Source organism: Bombina bombina, chromosome 1 (genome assembly GCF_027579735.1).
Source record: "Bombina bombina isolate aBomBom1 chromosome 1, aBomBom1.pri, whole genome shotgun sequence".
NCBI classification, from domain to species: domain Eukaryota; kingdom Metazoa; phylum Chordata; class Amphibia; order Anura; family Bombinatoridae; genus Bombina; species Bombina bombina.
In genome coordinates, this window is record NC_069499.1 from 24,281,088 (window position 1) to 24,298,182 (window position 17,095).

Consider the following 17,095-nt stretch of genomic DNA (forward strand, 5'->3'; position numbering starts at 1 on the left):
TACAATGAAACTATTAGTTATATTGTAGCTATCTTATGGTTTATTTTATAGGTAAATATTTATTTTTAAATAGGAATAATTTATTTAATTATAGAAAATTTATTTTGTTTTATTTAAATTCTATTTAACTTAGGGGGGTGTTAGGGTTAGGGTTAGACTTAGGTTTAGGGGTTAATAATTTTATGTAGGTGGCGTCGATGTTAGGGAGGGCAGATTAGGGGTTAATAAAATGTATTATAGTGTTTGCGAGGCGGGAATGCGGCGGTTTAGGGGTTAATACATTTATTATAGTGGCGGCGATGTCCGGTCGGCAGATTAGGGGTTAATAAGTGTAGGTAGGTGGCGGAGACGTTGGGGGGGACAGATTAGGGGTTAATAATTATAATATAAGCGATGTTAGGGACAGCAGATTAGGAGTTCATAGCTATAATGTAGGTGGCGGTGGTGTCCGGAGCGGCAGATTAGGGGTTAATAATATAATGTAGGTGTCAGCGATAGCGGGGGTGGCAGATTAGGGGTTAATAAGTGTAATGTTAGGGGTGTTTAGACTCGGGGTTCATGTTAGGGTGTTAGGTGTAGACTTAGAAAGTGTTTCCCCATAGGAAACAATGGGTCTGCGCTAAGAGCTGAACGCTGCTTTTTTGCAGGTGTTAGTTTTTTTTTCAGCCAGCTCAGTCCCATTGTTTCCTATGGGGAAATCGTGCACGAGCACGTTTTTACAGCTTACCGCTATCGTAAGCAACGCTGGTATTGCGGGTTGAAGTGGAGCTAGATTTGGCTCAACAATCACTTTTCTGAGGCTAACGCAGCCATTCAGAAAACTCGTAATACCAGCGTTGGCTTAAGGGAGCGCTGGAAAAAAAAGTTTTTTAGCCCCGCAGGTCTTTACCGACAAAACTCGTAATCTAGGCGATAGTGTTAGCTTTCGGTATTAGCATTCGGTCCTACATATATAATATCTTGTTCTAATTGAAATAAAAATTTAGGAGAAAAGAGAGGAAAGGTGGGAGAAAGGAAGGGGAAAATATGAGAGCTACGTTATGTAAAGATATGTAATAAGGAAGTAATTTGTGTTCATTTTCTGACCACATAAGAAGGACATTTAGGAAGTGATCTGCTTTTCCATGGAAGCTATGATATAGTTTTTCAAGTGAAAGGGTATATTCAATCTCGCGCAGCCACATGTTTATTTCTTTTGTTTGTATTGGTATGACGCATGAGAAAAAAGCCAAATCTGACACATTCCACGCAAAACTCCAAAATAGACTGGACAAAATTATTGTCACCTTCTCAAAATTATAAGAAATAATTGTATTCCAAGTTTGTGATGCTCCTGTAATTTGTAATTAAACTCACCTGTATGAATTAACAGGTGCTGACAATATAGAAATCACACCGGCAACCAGTTAAAATTGTAAAAACTTGACTCAACTTTTCTGTTGTGTGTATCTGTTTGCCACGCTGAGCATGGAGAAGAGAAAGAGCAGCAAAGAATTATCTGAGGATTTGAGAACAACAATTGTAGTGTATTTATATATGTGTTTGTATATGAGTGGGTATATATATATATATATATATATATATATGTATGTGTGTTTATATGCATGTGTGTGTATTTGTGTGAGTGTATTTATATATGTGTTTGTATATGAGTGGGTATATATATATATATATATATATATATATATATATATATATATGTATGTGTGTTTATATGCATGTGTGTGTATTTGTGTGAGTGTATTTATATATGAAACATAGAAACATAGAAACATAGATATTGACGGCAGATAAGAGCCATAGGCCCAGCAAGTCTGCCCGACCTTACCTAACAGTATAAACTTATCTAGTTCGTAGGATAGCCCTATGCTTGTCCCATGCATTTTTAAAGTCCCCCACAGTGTTTGTTGCTACTACCTCTTGAGGAAGTTTATTCCATAAATCAATCACTCTTTCTGTAAAGAAGTGCTTCCTCAAATTACTTCTGAATCTACTACCCTTTAGCTTGAGCTCATGACCCCTTGTTCTTGAATTTTCCATTTTATGTAAAATACCCACAGCCTCAGTTTTACTAAACCCTTTAATGTACTTGAAAGTTGCTATCATATCACCTCTTTCCCTTCTCTCCTCTAAGCTATACATATTTAGGTCATTGAGCCTATCCTGGTAAGTTTTATTTTTTAGACCATGTACCATTTTGGTAGCCCTCCTTTGCACAGATTCAAGTTTGTTAATATCCTTCTGAAGATATGGTCTCCAGAACTGCACACAATACTCAAGATGAGGCCTAACTAATGATCTATAAAGTGGCATAAGAACCTTACTATTTCTGCTGCAAATACCTCTACCAATACATCCAAGCATTCTGCTAGCCTTACTCGCTGCATTACTACATTGTTTACTAAGTTTTAAATCATCTGAAATAATAATTCCCAAGTCCTGTTCCTCGTCTGTAACAGTCAGTAAAGTGTCATTGAGTCTGTAATTAACATTTGGATTTTTCTTCCCTAAATGCATTATTTTACACTTTGCTGTGTTAAACTTTAGACCCCAGTCATTTGTCCAATCCTCCAATTGTTGTATATCACTTCTCATTTTGTCTACCCCCCCTGGAACATCCACTCTGTTGCAAATTTTTGTATCATCTGCAAAGAGACATACTTTCCCCTGTAGCCCTTTGCTGATATCGCAGATAAATATGTTAAACAAAACAGGCCCCAGAACTGACCCCTGAGGAACACCACTAGTAACAGCACCCTCTGCTGAATGAACTCCATTTACTAAGACACTTTGTTTTCTGTCCTTAAGCCAGCATTCCACCCAGTTCACAATTTTTGAATCTAGACCAAGGAGATATAGTTTGTGAATAAGTTTATTGTGTGGGACGGTGTCAAATGCTTTGCTGAAATCTAGATATGCTACATCAACTGCTCCTCCCTTGTCTAATACTTTTGTTACATAATCAAAGAAGTCAATTAGATTAGTCTGACATGATCTCCCTGAAGTAAAACCATGCTGATTTTGGTCCTCTAAATTGTTTGTCTTTATGTAAGTCATAATTCTTTCTTTTAAGAGGCTTTCCATTAATTTCCCTACTACTGAAGTTAAACTAACTGGCCTGTAGTTGCCAGATTCTTCTCTACTGCCCTTTTTATGAAGGGGTATTACATTTGCTATTCTCCAATCATCTGGGACAGCTCCTGTTAATAGTGACTGATTAAACAGATCAGTTAATGGGACAGTTAGCACTGATCGAAGTTCTTTTAAAACCCTTGGATGAATATTATCAGGACCCACTGCCTTTGTAACATTTATTTTTGATAATGCTAACAAAACCTCATCCTCTGTAAAAAGATTACTGTTAAGCTTGTTTCTATTTTGCGTTGCATCCCTTAATGTAGACATTGTATCTTCACAATCTTTAGTGAAAACAGAACAGAAGTAATCATTGAGACAGTCTGCAATCTGCTTATCTCCTTCTATTATTCTACCATCAACTGATTTCAATTTTACTATTCCTACCTTATTTTTTCTTCTTTCACTGATATATCTAAAGAATGTTTTGTCCCCATGTTTTACTGACTGTGCTATCTTCTCTTCTGCATGAGCTTTAACCTTCCTAATTAACTGCTTAGTCTTTTTTTGTTGGAGTCTCCATATTTTCATATCATCATCTGCTTGTGTGTGTCTGTAATTTTTATAAGCTATCTTTTTTGTCTTTACAGCATGTGCTACTTCTTTGGAAAACCAAATTGGTTTCCGCTTTCTTTTACTTTTACAGACATGTCTAATACAGTGTGCGGTTGCATCTAAAATGGCACCTTTCACAAATTCCCACTGTTCTTGAACCCCTGTAATAAGAGTTTTCCCCTTTAAATAGTTCTTTAGGTATTCTCCCATTAATGAAAAATCTGCCGTCCTAAAGTCTAAAACTTTTGTTTTAGTCTGGGTGGACAGTTCCTGAACATGAATACTAAACCAAACAGATTGATGATCACTGGATCCTAAGTTCTCACCTACAGACACATCTGAAACTGTATCACTGTTTGTAAGTATTAGATCTAATATAGCTTCCTTACGAGTTGGTTCCTTGACTAATTGTTCAAGTGATTCCCCTAGCAGAGATTCAAGAATATACCTGCTTCTAGCCGATCTGGCAGAAGGAATCTTCCAGTCTATATCTGGCAAATTAAAGTCCCCCAGTACTATAACCTTACCCTTCATGGTCATTTTGGTTATTTCATCTAATAACAGATTGTCCAGTTTTTCATCCTGCAATGGAGGCCTATATACAACCCCTATTCTAAAAACATTTTTATCTCCAATTTCCAAAGTCACCCAAATACTTTCCACCTCATCATTTGTTCCTACAATTTCAGTAACCTTTATATTTTCATTTACATACAAAGCAACTCCTCCACCTTTCTTTCCTACTCTGTTCTTGTGTATATATATGCGTTTGTATATGAGTGGATGTATATATATATATATATATATATATATATATATATGTATGTGTGTTTATATGCATGTGTGTGTATTTGTGTGAGTGTATTTATATATGTGTATGTATATACTGTATGTGTATGCATGCAGTGTTTAAACTTATACTTTAATACAAAACCATAGAACAAAATTAAGTGAAAAACGCCACTATTTGACCTGCGGCTTAACGTTCAATAGCTGTAATATTTTTGAGCTTCACTTGTAATCTGGGCCATAATTTTTTTTAAGAGAGATAATTAGAGGGACTGACTAGTGTAAAGTAAATTATAGCCTTTTACCTGCACTAAAGCTCACCAGCAGATGGATTGATGGTAATGTGAATAAAAGTGATGTCATTTGCATAGCAAAGGGTGGTTTGTTCATGGAATGGACTTCCAGTAGACAGGGTAAGGACAAATACTGTAAGGATATAAATCAATGCCTGGGATATGCATAAATCCTCTCATTTTTATCTGCAATTAAATGTTATGTAATCGCAATAACAATTCAGTGCAAGATAAATGAGGCTAAGCAATATGGATGAATAGACCTGTAACAAGACTCGTCTAACAATGTTTCCATAACATACTTTTGAGTAATGACAAGTAATGTTCTTGTGAATGAGGCCTGGCACTTATAGCTTCTTGCACTTGGTGACAAGTTACTACAACAATGATGAATTAAGACGCTGTTTCCTTGGTTGCTGTAGCGACGGACACGCCCTCTCTGTTACCTTACTGCTTGAAGCTAAATTGTATTCCTGTGTATTCCTTTGCAGAAAATTCTTTGACAGATACAAAGAGTGGGGTTTTACAACAGACGAGTGATCTTAACATTTTTTGTTAATAACTTATTATTTTTTATTTTAAACATGTCAAGTCCATACAGCTTTTTAACACATAATGACTCAGCATGTGATATAGATCGGCTGTTTGGAAATGATCCCCTGATTAGCCGATCCAAGGCTAAATATAGATCTTCTCCCAAATCTTCAGATGAGGTAACACGTTTATATTTATGTTTGGTACTAAGAATATTTGTAGTGTGTTTTCGTTGAAATATATGTAGCTTATCACATAAATAGATAGAAAGATGATAGATAGACAGATAGATAAATAGATAGAAAGATAGATAAATAGATAGATGGCCCCCGCTAAGGAATTTTGCGGCGCTATACAAATAAATGTTAATAATAGATAATAGATGATAAATAGATAGATTTGATAGATGATAAACAGACTACCATTCTAGGCCATTATAATTTACCACGTGAAAACAATGAATGAAAGTCAGGGATGTTCTTGGCTTCCATACCTAGACATGGCTGTCTATTAAAAGGCTGTTTGGATCGGTAAAGCTGTCTGAATTACTAATATGACATAGGGTCAAATTCATTTAACAAACCAAAACCATCAGCAGACAGGAGGTTCTGTACAGATACATAGAATCAAACTGTATTATTTATTATTGTATTAAATATAATTTATTCACAGAATTCAAACATATTACGTTATCAAGTTTGTGATTGTACAGTAAAATATTGTGGCCCATGCAAAGCTAATGCATAACGGCTAATTAAAGGGACACTGAACTTAATTTTATTTCTTTCATGATTCAGTTAGAGCAGCAATTTTAAGCAACTTTTTAATTTACTCCTATTATCAATGTTTCTTCATTCTCTTAGTATCTTTATTTGCTTACATGTCGGCCCGTCTTTGGTGCAGCACCTGGCTATAGCTTGCTGATTGGTGGCTAAAATGTACCCACCAATCAGCAAGCACTACCCAGGGTGCTGAATTAAATATAGTCTGGCTCCTAAGCTTACATTCCTGCTTTTTCAAATAAAGATACCAAGAGAATGAAGAAACATTGATAATTGGAGTAAATTAGAAAGTTGCTTAAAATTGCTTCTCTATCTGAGTCATGAAAGAAAAATGTTTGGGTTCAGTGTCCCTTTAATATTGATTATTATTAATAATGACTGATTAAGTGTTATTAAACGTAACAATATTGCAGTAGAAAACATGAAACCCATTGTGAAGCATTTTCTATAGCACCTGGGCTGTAAGTGAACCACAGATAGATACAGCAATAAAAGAGGACAGATAGATGTAATGAACAAAATACACTTGAATGGCTCATACATTAAAGGGACACAAAATAATCCAAATTAAACTTGGGATTCAGATAGAGAATGAATGAATGAATGAATGAATGAATGAGAAATTGACTTAATTCTCATGCCATTTATTGTTAAAATCATATTATTATTATCAGTAATTATTTGTAGGGCACCAACAGAAATGAATTCATTTTGTATAAGTCTGTATATAGCAACAGTGTTTGTAACAATATAGAAGCAGCCATATAGTGCTTAACACACGTGCACACTCTTGAGTATTTAGATATGCTTTTCAACAAAGGCTAGCAAGATAACTAAGTAAATTTGATAACAGAAGTATATTGGAAAGATTTTGTTTTAAAATTGCTCGTTATGTCGGATCCATAAAGTTTTATTTAGACTTCACTGTCCCATTTAAATGATTCCACCCTGTTGTTTTGCAGAGTAAATCTGGACCAGGATCATGTACATGTGACTTATATGGCAGCAGTATGTGCAATTATGTATTTTATAAACTTTGTTGCAAATGATGCTGCCATATGGTGTACAGAATATGGCATGCTTCTGAGCCTACCTAGATAGAACAACAGATACCAAGAGATCAGATTACATTTTTTGAGTAAATAGGACATTTAAAAAAAATGTCATAATCTGTCTGAGGCTAGTATTGATTTCCTTTTTGATTGGAGAGGTAATGCTTCCAACATGATTAAGCACCACTAGGGGGCTCGAAACGCGTCAGGCCTTCACCCCCATGTCTGTAAGTCTGTCTATCTGATGGAACGTTTTAATTGCTTGTCTAAATAAATAAATGACTGTTTTTATACCTACTACACTGAGCAGTGCCTGCATCTTTCCAACATTCCATGAGTTAATTCTTAACATATTTATTAAAAATACTTTTATATAAAAAATACTAACCCACAATCCGCTGTTAATGGATCCTTGACAGAGTGGTTTATCCTAGAAAGAGGGACATGGCAAGGCAGCCCACTTTCTCCTTTATTATTTAATATGGCATTAGGACCTCTAGTAGTCACGATTAGATGAGAAATAGAGGGTATAATTATAAAAGACAAAGAAAAGAAAATATTCAGATGACATCTTATTCGGTATTAGGAATTCTAAAAAGAATTATAGGGAGGTGTTTAATAAAATACAATATAGGTTGCAAAGTTGGGCAACACATCAGCAAATGATGTATTTAATTCAAAATATTCCTTTACTGATCAAGAAAAAAGGTATAATATTTTTTTAATAGGATAATTCAATCTTTCTTATGGGAAATTCTAAATTTAGAATTGTTATATATAAATATGTAGGAGAACTAGCCATAGCAAATTTTGAGTCTTACAATTTCGCTTGGTTGGCTAAAATTATTTATTAATTGGCTAACGAAAGCTAATCATTGTGCATTGTATTTACTGAAAAAACCCACTGGTTTTCATTTGTGAAGATTTTTATATGAAAGCAATTCTGTATAAAAATAAGTAACCAGCGCCCAGGACTGATATCTGCTCACTATAATAAAGACCCCCTAAATAGGTCTAAAGAACAGAACATAGATTAGGATATATAGGAGCGCCACTGGCTAAGATATACCACAGGAGTCAAAATATTAAAATCAAATATTTATACAAGTCTTTAATAATTGACAAAAAATGACAAAATTTGACAAAAATTAACAAAAATTAACAAATGTTGAGATCAGAATGTTGAACCAAACTAATAAACTCACTATAGTACAGAATCTAGGGAAAATAACCCTTTAATTCCTACTACATGAATATAATCCAGAAATGGATTGGTACAGCTCATAAATTTAAATAGAGTCGTGAAACATAAGTGTCAATATAACCATAAAAATGAAAAACTGATTTCAAATAAAGAAAAAAATATAATAGTGAAGATAACAATCCAATTAAGGATTAGTTTCTTAGTGAAGGACCCATATTTTGAGCCTCAAAATAAATTCATTTATCAAATTTGGAATAGATAGTGATAGAAAATGGGAAAAAAAATGTATAAATATATAGGAACAAATCAAATCCCTGCAATATATGATACTAATGTGCAATAATATAGTACAATCCAAAAATAAGTGAATTAAAACAATACAATCAAATTATTCAATCAATGCAATACTATCAAAGTTGGGTGGGTCTCACCATTTAAAAACCTAAAACTCAACTAGGCTGGTACCAGCTGTAATTCTATTAGCTTTGGGACACACTGGTCTATTCAAATAATAAACTTACATAATAATTGATATAAATCTAGTTATAAATTCATATCAAGTAACAAATTTTTCCAATAATTGATATAAATCTAATTATAAATTCATATCAAATAACAAATTAAAAAACAAAAAAACAATTAAAACATTTTAAATGATTGAATGAAATTATTGAATGAAATTATAAAAACGAGTAAGAAAAAATTGTCCAAAAAATATAGTCCAAAAAATATATCAAATCCTGATGAAATGTAAATGGTAGTTCCTTCCTTAAAAGTAAAAGTCCTTGAGTCTATTGAAGTCCAAAGTCCTAATCCTTTGATAGATGTGTATACATAAAAAACCTAGAAAAAAGGAAAAAAGTGCACTAAACAAAATGTGCTTACTGGGTATGGACTATTGGAAATAGTCTTACCGTTCAAAAAGCCCGGTCCTGGATATGATTAGCCTCTCAATCTTAATTTTCGGATAGTCGTCTACGCGTTTCGGCCCTCTCAATGGGGCCTTTTTCAAGACATGTGGAGGCTTAATCAATATTGACCTTTTATATATTTTTGTATTGGGCGTTTCACAAAATTGCGCCAAAAAATTGCGCCAAGGAAATCCCGCCGAAAATTGAGTCCGATATTGCCAGTTTGTTTGTTGCCACTCTGTCTCACTTCCGCTCAACAACCGGATGTCTGTTGTAGGTGCTTCCGGTTTTTTACCACTTCCGGTGTCGCGGAACGGGCAAAGAGGAACAACAAATTTTCGGCTAGACCGGATGTCAATATGTGCGGTTCTTCCGGTTTGAAGAAACCATTTTGGAAAAGGGCAAATTTTGTCTGATATCGGGCTAATATATCCAGGACTTACAATGTTTATCATGTATATTTATTTCCATGACAATATAACCCTATTTTATGTTGTATTATTCAAATCTCATATATAATAAACTTAAATACCAATTGAAATAAAATCGTTATTATATAAAATTCATAAGTGGAGTGAGTATTTGAAAATTAAAAATTAAAAAATAAAAAATAATAAATAAATAAAGTTATATATATAAAATATATATATAGAAAAATATAAAAAATATATAAAAAATATATATAAAAAAATATATATATATAAAAAAGATATTTAATATCTTGGAGGGATTAAAGATATTTTTTATTTTGTATTTAACTTTCAATGTGTTTTAATCTAGGTCTAAATTCATTATCTAATGATGGATTTGTGCATGATATTAGGTATTATCTAAACTGAATTCAATGCTGGATTTGTGCATTATACTTTCATTAGATATTATTTACTACCTTTATTTGGCTAATTAACAATATCTTTTTCTTTGAGAAGATACTGAGACATATTACTCAATATGGATTACTTTTAATAAACTCCAATTAGCTTAAACAGTTTACAAATGAGGTTCTTAATCTAATGTTAGACATCTTTTCTTTACTGTTGAATAATCAGATGAATTTTATACTGAGACCTATAAGTATTTTTCAGATCTTAAAGAGAATGCTAGGACCTATAGATTTCTTTGGATTGCCCTATGTGGGTTATTTTTGTGGGATTCAAATTAAGTTTGAACTGAGGTTCAAGAAATGAATGAGAAAGATTGATTTGTTTATCAGAAGAGGTGGACGATCTCAAAGTCAGCATTGAGACCTTTTGGATGGATACAGTCCAGGTTAAAGATCCATTTTGATTCTATTTTCAATAATTTTGATTCCATATCCCCTCCTCTCCAATCTTTATTCACTTTACATATTCCCATATATTTCAAGCTCTTATCACTTCCATCATGTACTTCTTTGAAGTGTTTATAGAGTGGTAAATCAACCTTCTTCCATTTGATCTGTAGCAGATGTTCTCGGATTCGGTCTCTCAGTTTTCTAGATGTCTGGCCCACATATTGCAGGCCACATCCACACTCGACCAAATAAACTACAGAATGGTCAGTACATCTTATAGTTTGTTTAATGTGAAAGACTTCATTTGAAACTTTAGACTTGATCGTGCTGGTTTTTATTCCATGTGAGCATGCTTTACAAAAATGGCATGGATAGAAACCGCATAATTTTTTGCCCATAATGTCTAAGGAATTTTTAGCTTTATTTTCTTTGGGTATACTTGGAGCCAGAATGGATTTTAGATTATTGGCCTTTCTATAGACAAAATTGGGTTGTACTGTTAGATGTTCGCCTATAATATCATCATTTCTGAGTATATGCCAGTGTCTCTTGATTATATCTTCAATTACCTTTTTCCTTTCACCATATTGGGTTATAAAAGGAATTTTTAGGCCTTCAAACTTGTCTTTGGTTGGTCTCACTTTGTATGTGAGAAGAGAATCTCTTTTTATGTTGTTCACTTCTGTGATGGTATTATCCACAAGGGATTCATCATATCCTCTTTCCAAGAATCTGGTTTTTAGCATTGATGATTGCTTGGTCCACATTTCTTCACTTGAACAATTTTTTCGGATTCGTAACAATTGTCCTTTCGGGATATTCGATATCCATTTCTTATGATGGCAGCTTGTGTGATGGATATAATTGTTCGAATCTACTTCCTTGAAGTGGGTGGATGTTACAATTCTTCCCTTTATCACTTTTATGTCCAGATCTAGAAAGGTGATGTGATCCTTGCTGATAGTATTAGTAAATCTTAAATTGGACTGGTTCAGATTCATAACTTCTAGTGTGTGTCTTAGATCTTCTTCACTCCCCTTCCAGATGATTAGGAGGTCATCTATATACCTTTTATATAGGACCAGGTCCGCGCCCGCCGGACAGGAATCCCAGAAAATAGCTTCCCATTTTCCCATATAGAGATTGGCGTAACTAGGCGCGAACCTGGTCCCCATGGCTGTCCCACACACTTGTCGATAGAACACATTATCACAATAAAAATAGTTGTGTTGAAGAATATATTCAATTCCGTCCAGTATGAACCTCTTTTGGGTTTGTGGCATACTGTCATCTTTATCTAAGAAGTGACTAATAGACTCTAATCCCTTCTCATGTGGGATTGAGGTGTATAGTGATGTTACATCACTAGTGATTAAGATGTAGCTTTCATCCCATTCCATGTCATTAAGAATATTCAATACTTCGGTGGAGTCCCTTAGATATGATGGTAATGATCTAACGTATGGTTGAAGTTTTTTATCTATATATTCAGATAAATTGCTCGACACCGATCCTATGCCTGATATTATTGGCCGTCCGGGTGGGTTGGCTAAGTTCTTATGAATTTTAGGCAGGTGATATAGTACTGGGATCTTAGGATGTTTCACGCTTAAATAACGGAATTCATTATTGTTGAGGATACCCAATTCGTTAGCTTCAGTGAGTAGATCATCGAGGGTTCTCTTGTATTCATTAGTTGGGTTGGCTTTCAAAACTTCATAGGTAGCTTTGTCTCCTAAAATTCTTCCAGATTCTTTCTTGTAGTCTGTCTTGTTCATTATCACAATCCCCCCACCTTTATCGGCCGATTTAATGACTATGTCGTGGTTCTTTTCTAATTTAGATATGGTGTTGAATTGTTGGGCACTAAGATTCCTTTTATATGCCTTGTTTGCTTTTAATTTCTTTATGTCGTTGCATACCATTATTTCGAATGCTTCGATAGCCGGTCCTTTACAGTGGGTGGGGTAGAAATGCGACTTCGGTTTCAGATCAGAGTGTTGGAATTGGTCCTCTGTTGTGGTGATTCCTGAGGAAAAAGCACTTCTCTCTATTGGTGACTTTAAGAAATATCTTTTCAATGTGAGTTTTCTAATAAACTCCTTCGTATTTAGATATGTTTGGAACTTGTCCAATCCTCTGGAAGGAGCATATGAAAGACCCAACCCTAACAATTCTTTTTCTTCACTTTCCAAACTTATGTTACTCAAATTAAAGATTCCTTTAACATCCCCTTTTCTATCCTTATTTTTATCTTTTTCATCTGTGGCTTGTCCAATTTTTAGTGTTTCTGATGTTGTTTTGACCAGATGGGGTCTGTTCTTATATCTAGATCCCGACCTTCGTCCCCTGTGTGTCTTCTTTTTACTGGGGTATCCACATCTTCCAATGCAATCTGCTTCCTTTTCCCTCTTTGCTCCAACACTGGAGGATCGTTCCGACCCACCTCTAAAAAAGGAGTGGTGGATGTGGATGCTGCATAATTATCGTCTCTAGGTGTATCAGTTGGTTTTCTTATGTTTGGAGTTACCAGAGGGGAAAATCTGTTGGTTACCTCAATGGTGTTGTTTCTCCAATCTTGGTGTGGTCCCCTATAATTTCTTTGGGGAGGATGGTTCATCATCTGGTCACTATATTGGTAATCGCCCTGTTGGTCTCTTGGTCGATGTTGTTGGTCAAAGTCTGAATTACCATACCTTTGTGGGAACTGCCCATGATTTCCTTTATTCATAAATGACTGGTGAGATCTATGGTTATACCCATTAAACCAACTTGATGGTTGGTAATTTCTTCTTGATTGGTGTTGAGATGTGTTATAAGGCTCATAGTTCCCATAGTTCCCATAAGATCTATAATGGTGACGGTAATTATTATGCCAATTTTCTCCATGTGTGTTGTAACCTCTATGATTTCTATTGTTCACATAGGGTCTTTGATATCCCATATTTGGATTTTCTCTTTGTTGGTAGTCTTGATTATTATCATCATATGATCTTCTTAATTGTGGTCTGTAGGAGGAGCTGTTTGTCATATTTCTATGTGCTCTTTGTCCTCGTATATTGTTAATAGGTCTGTTTGGGTGACCCTCTTTGGGATAAGTCTCTATCCAATTTTCTTTGATTGAAGCCTTTGTTGAATTAGTTGTTATCACTGATTCAATTAACATTGGATCGTTCCCGTTGTTTTCAGGGTTTTCAGAATTCTCTTGAATTGCGTTAAGGTCCCTATTGATTTTTTTGGTTTTTTTAGCAATGGTGTCGTCTTTAAGTTTGTTTATTTTAGCATAAAGATGTTCTTGTTTCTCCTTAAAAGTCTGGGAGTCTTTATATAATTCCATATTTTTCTCTTCAATCGATATCTCAGAATCTAATTGAGTTAATAACAGCTCTCTATATTTGATAATGAGTCTCATTAAATCTTGTGAAGCCTCAGTAATAACTTTATTCCAGTTATCAGTAAACTCTTTTGAGTTGGTATTGAATGAGCAATCTTTGTTTATCATCAAACCTTTAGGTACAATATTCAATTCGAGGCATTTTTTCAAAAAAGAAATCTCAATTTTATACTTGGTCTCAGATATCAACAACTTTTCTAAATTCTTGAAAATAGTATTAATATCAGTTACAATATTTGTACCTGTAGCGTTATCCCTATTCAGGGCTATATTTATATCAGAACTCACATCAGCTCTTAGATTTCTAATAGAGAGAGAAGTTTCCATTTTTTAAATTAAATTAACAGATATTTAATGTATATCAGATTGTTTCTAAAATGGTAACTTCAAAAATTGCTAAAATGCTTTAAAAATTCCTTTACGAAATTATTATAGAGAAATACTACAAATAATGACTTCAACAAATTATAAATTCCAAAAAAATTCCCCAAAAAATTCTCAAAAAATCTCTAAAAATCGCAAAGGATCGACTCCTGTGTCCGGCTGCTGTTACTTGTTTAGGTAAAGACAAAGCAATTCTGTATAAAAATAAGTAACCAGCGCCCAGGACTGATATCTGCTCACTATAATAAAGACCCCCTAAATAGGTCTAAAGAACAGAACATAGATTAGGATATATAGGAGCGCCACTGGCTAAGATATACCACAGGAGTCAAAATATTAAAATCAAATATTTATACAAGTCTTTAATAATTGACAAAAAATGACAAAATTTGACAAAAATTAACAAAAATTAACAAATGTTGAGATCAGAATGTTGAACCAAACTAATAAACTCACTATAGTACAGAATCTAGGGAAAATAACCCTTTAATTCCTACTACATGAATATAATCCAGAAATGGATTGGTACAGCTCATAAATTTAAATAGAGTCGTGAAACATAAGTGTCAATATAACCATAAAAATGAAAAACTGATTTCAAATAAAGAAAAAAATATAATAGTGAAGATAACAATCCAATTAAGGATTAGTTTCTTAGTGAAGGACCCATATTTTGAGCCTCAAAATAAATTCATTTATCAAATTTGGAATAGATAGTGATAGAAAATGGGAAAAAAAATGTATAAATATATAGGAACAAATCAAATCCCTGCAATATATGATACTAATGTGCAATAATATAGTACAATCCAAAAATAAGTGAATTAAAACAATACAATCAAATTATTCAATCAATGCAATACTATCAAAGTTGGGTGGGTCTCACCATTTAAAAACCTAAAACTCAACTAGGCTGGTACCAGCTGTAATTCTATTAGCTTTGGGACACACTGGTCTATTCAAATAATAAACTTACATAATAATTGATATAAATCTAGTTATAAATTCATATCAAGTAACAAATTTTTCCAATAATTGATATAAATCTAATTATAAATTCATATCAAATAACAAATTAAAAAACAAAAAAACAATTAAAACATTTTAAATGATTGAATGAAATTATTGAATGAAATTATAAAAACGAGTAAGAAAAAATTGTCCAAAAAATATAGTCCAAAAAATATATCAAATCCTGATGAAATGTAAATGGTAGTTCCTTCCTTAAAAGTAAAAGTCCTTGAGTCTATTGAAGTCCAAAGTCCTAATCCTTTGATAGATGTGTATACATAAAAAACCTAGAAAAAAGGAAAAAAGTGCACTAAACAAAATGTGCTTACTGGGTATGGACTATTGGAAATAGTCTTACCGTTCAAAAAGCCCGGTCCTGGATATGATTAGCCTCTCAATCTTAATTTTCGGATAGTCGTCTACGCGTTTCGGCCCTCTCAATGGGGCCTTTTTCAAGACATGTGGAGGCTTAATCAATATTGACCTTTTATATATTTTTGTATTGGGCGTTTCACAAAATTGCGCCAAAAAATTGCGCCAAGGAAATCCCGCCGAAAATTGAGTCCGATATTGCCAGTTTGTTTGTTGCCACTCTGTCTCACTTCCGCTCAACAACCGGATGTCTGTTGTAGGTGCTTCCGGTTTTTTACCACTTCCGGTGTCGCGGAACGGGCAAAGAGGAACAACAAATTTTCGGCTAGACCGGATGTCAATATGTGCGGTTCTTCCGGTTTGAAGAAACCATTTTGGAAAAGGGCAAATTTTGTCTGATATCGGGCTAATATATCCAGGACTTACAATGTTTATCATGTATATTTATTTCCATGACAATATAACCCTATTTTATGTTGTATTATTCAAATCTCATATATAATAAACTTAAATACCAATTGAAATAAAATCGTTATTATATAAAATTCATAAGTGGAGTGAGTATTTGAAAATTAAAAATTAAAAAATAAAAAATAATAAATAAATAAAGTTATATATATAAAATATATATATAGAAAAATATAAAAAATATATAAAAAATATATATAAAAAAATATATATATATAAAAAAGATATTTAATATCTTGGAGGGATTAAAGATATTTTTTATTTTGTATTTAACTTTCAATGTGTTTTAATCTAGGTCTAAATTCATTATCTAATGATGGATTTGTGCATGATATTAGGTATTATCTAAACTGAATTCAATGCTGGATTTGTGCATTATACTTTCATTAGATATTATTTACTACCTTTATTTGGCTAATTAACAATATCTTTTTCTTTGAGAAGATACTGAGACATATTACTCAATATGGATTACTTTTAATAAACTCCAATTAGCTTAAACAGTTTACAAATGAGGTTCTTAATCTAATGTTAGACATCTTTTCTTTACTGTTGAATAATCAGATGAATTTTATACTGAGACCTATAAGTATTTTTCAGATCTTAAAGAGAATGCTAGGACCTATAGATTTCTTTGGATTGCCCTATGTGGGTTATTTTTGTGGGATTCAAATTAAGTTTGAACTGAGGTTCAAGAAATGAATGAGAAAGATTGATTTGTTTATCAGAAGAGGTGGACGATCTCAAAGTCAGCATTGAGACCTTTTGGATGGATACAGTCCAGGTTAAAGATCCATTTTGATTCTATTTTCAATAATTTTGATTCCATATCCCCTCCTCTCCAATCTTTATTCACTTTACATATTCCCATATATTTCAAGCTCTTATCACTTCCATCATGTACTTCTTTGAAGTGTTTATAGAGTGGTAAATCAACC

At 33.4% G+C, this 17,095-nt stretch overlaps 1 protein-coding gene across 1 annotated transcript in view; it reads left to right on the forward strand.

Moving 5' to 3' along the window:
• The first annotated feature begins 5,328 nt into the window (after positions 1-5,328).
• The window catches only part of LOC128635989 (coiled-coil domain-containing protein 170-like), a 214,938-nt gene continuing 203,171 nt past the window's right edge, over positions 5,329-17,095 (forward strand). The window contains exon 1 of the mRNA XM_053689065.1: positions 5,329-5,485. Within this exon, the coding sequence (XP_053545040.1) occupies positions 5,357-5,485 (129 nt within the window). The 5' untranslated portion in view covers positions 5,329-5,356. The remainder of the gene's footprint in view (positions 5,486-17,095) is intronic.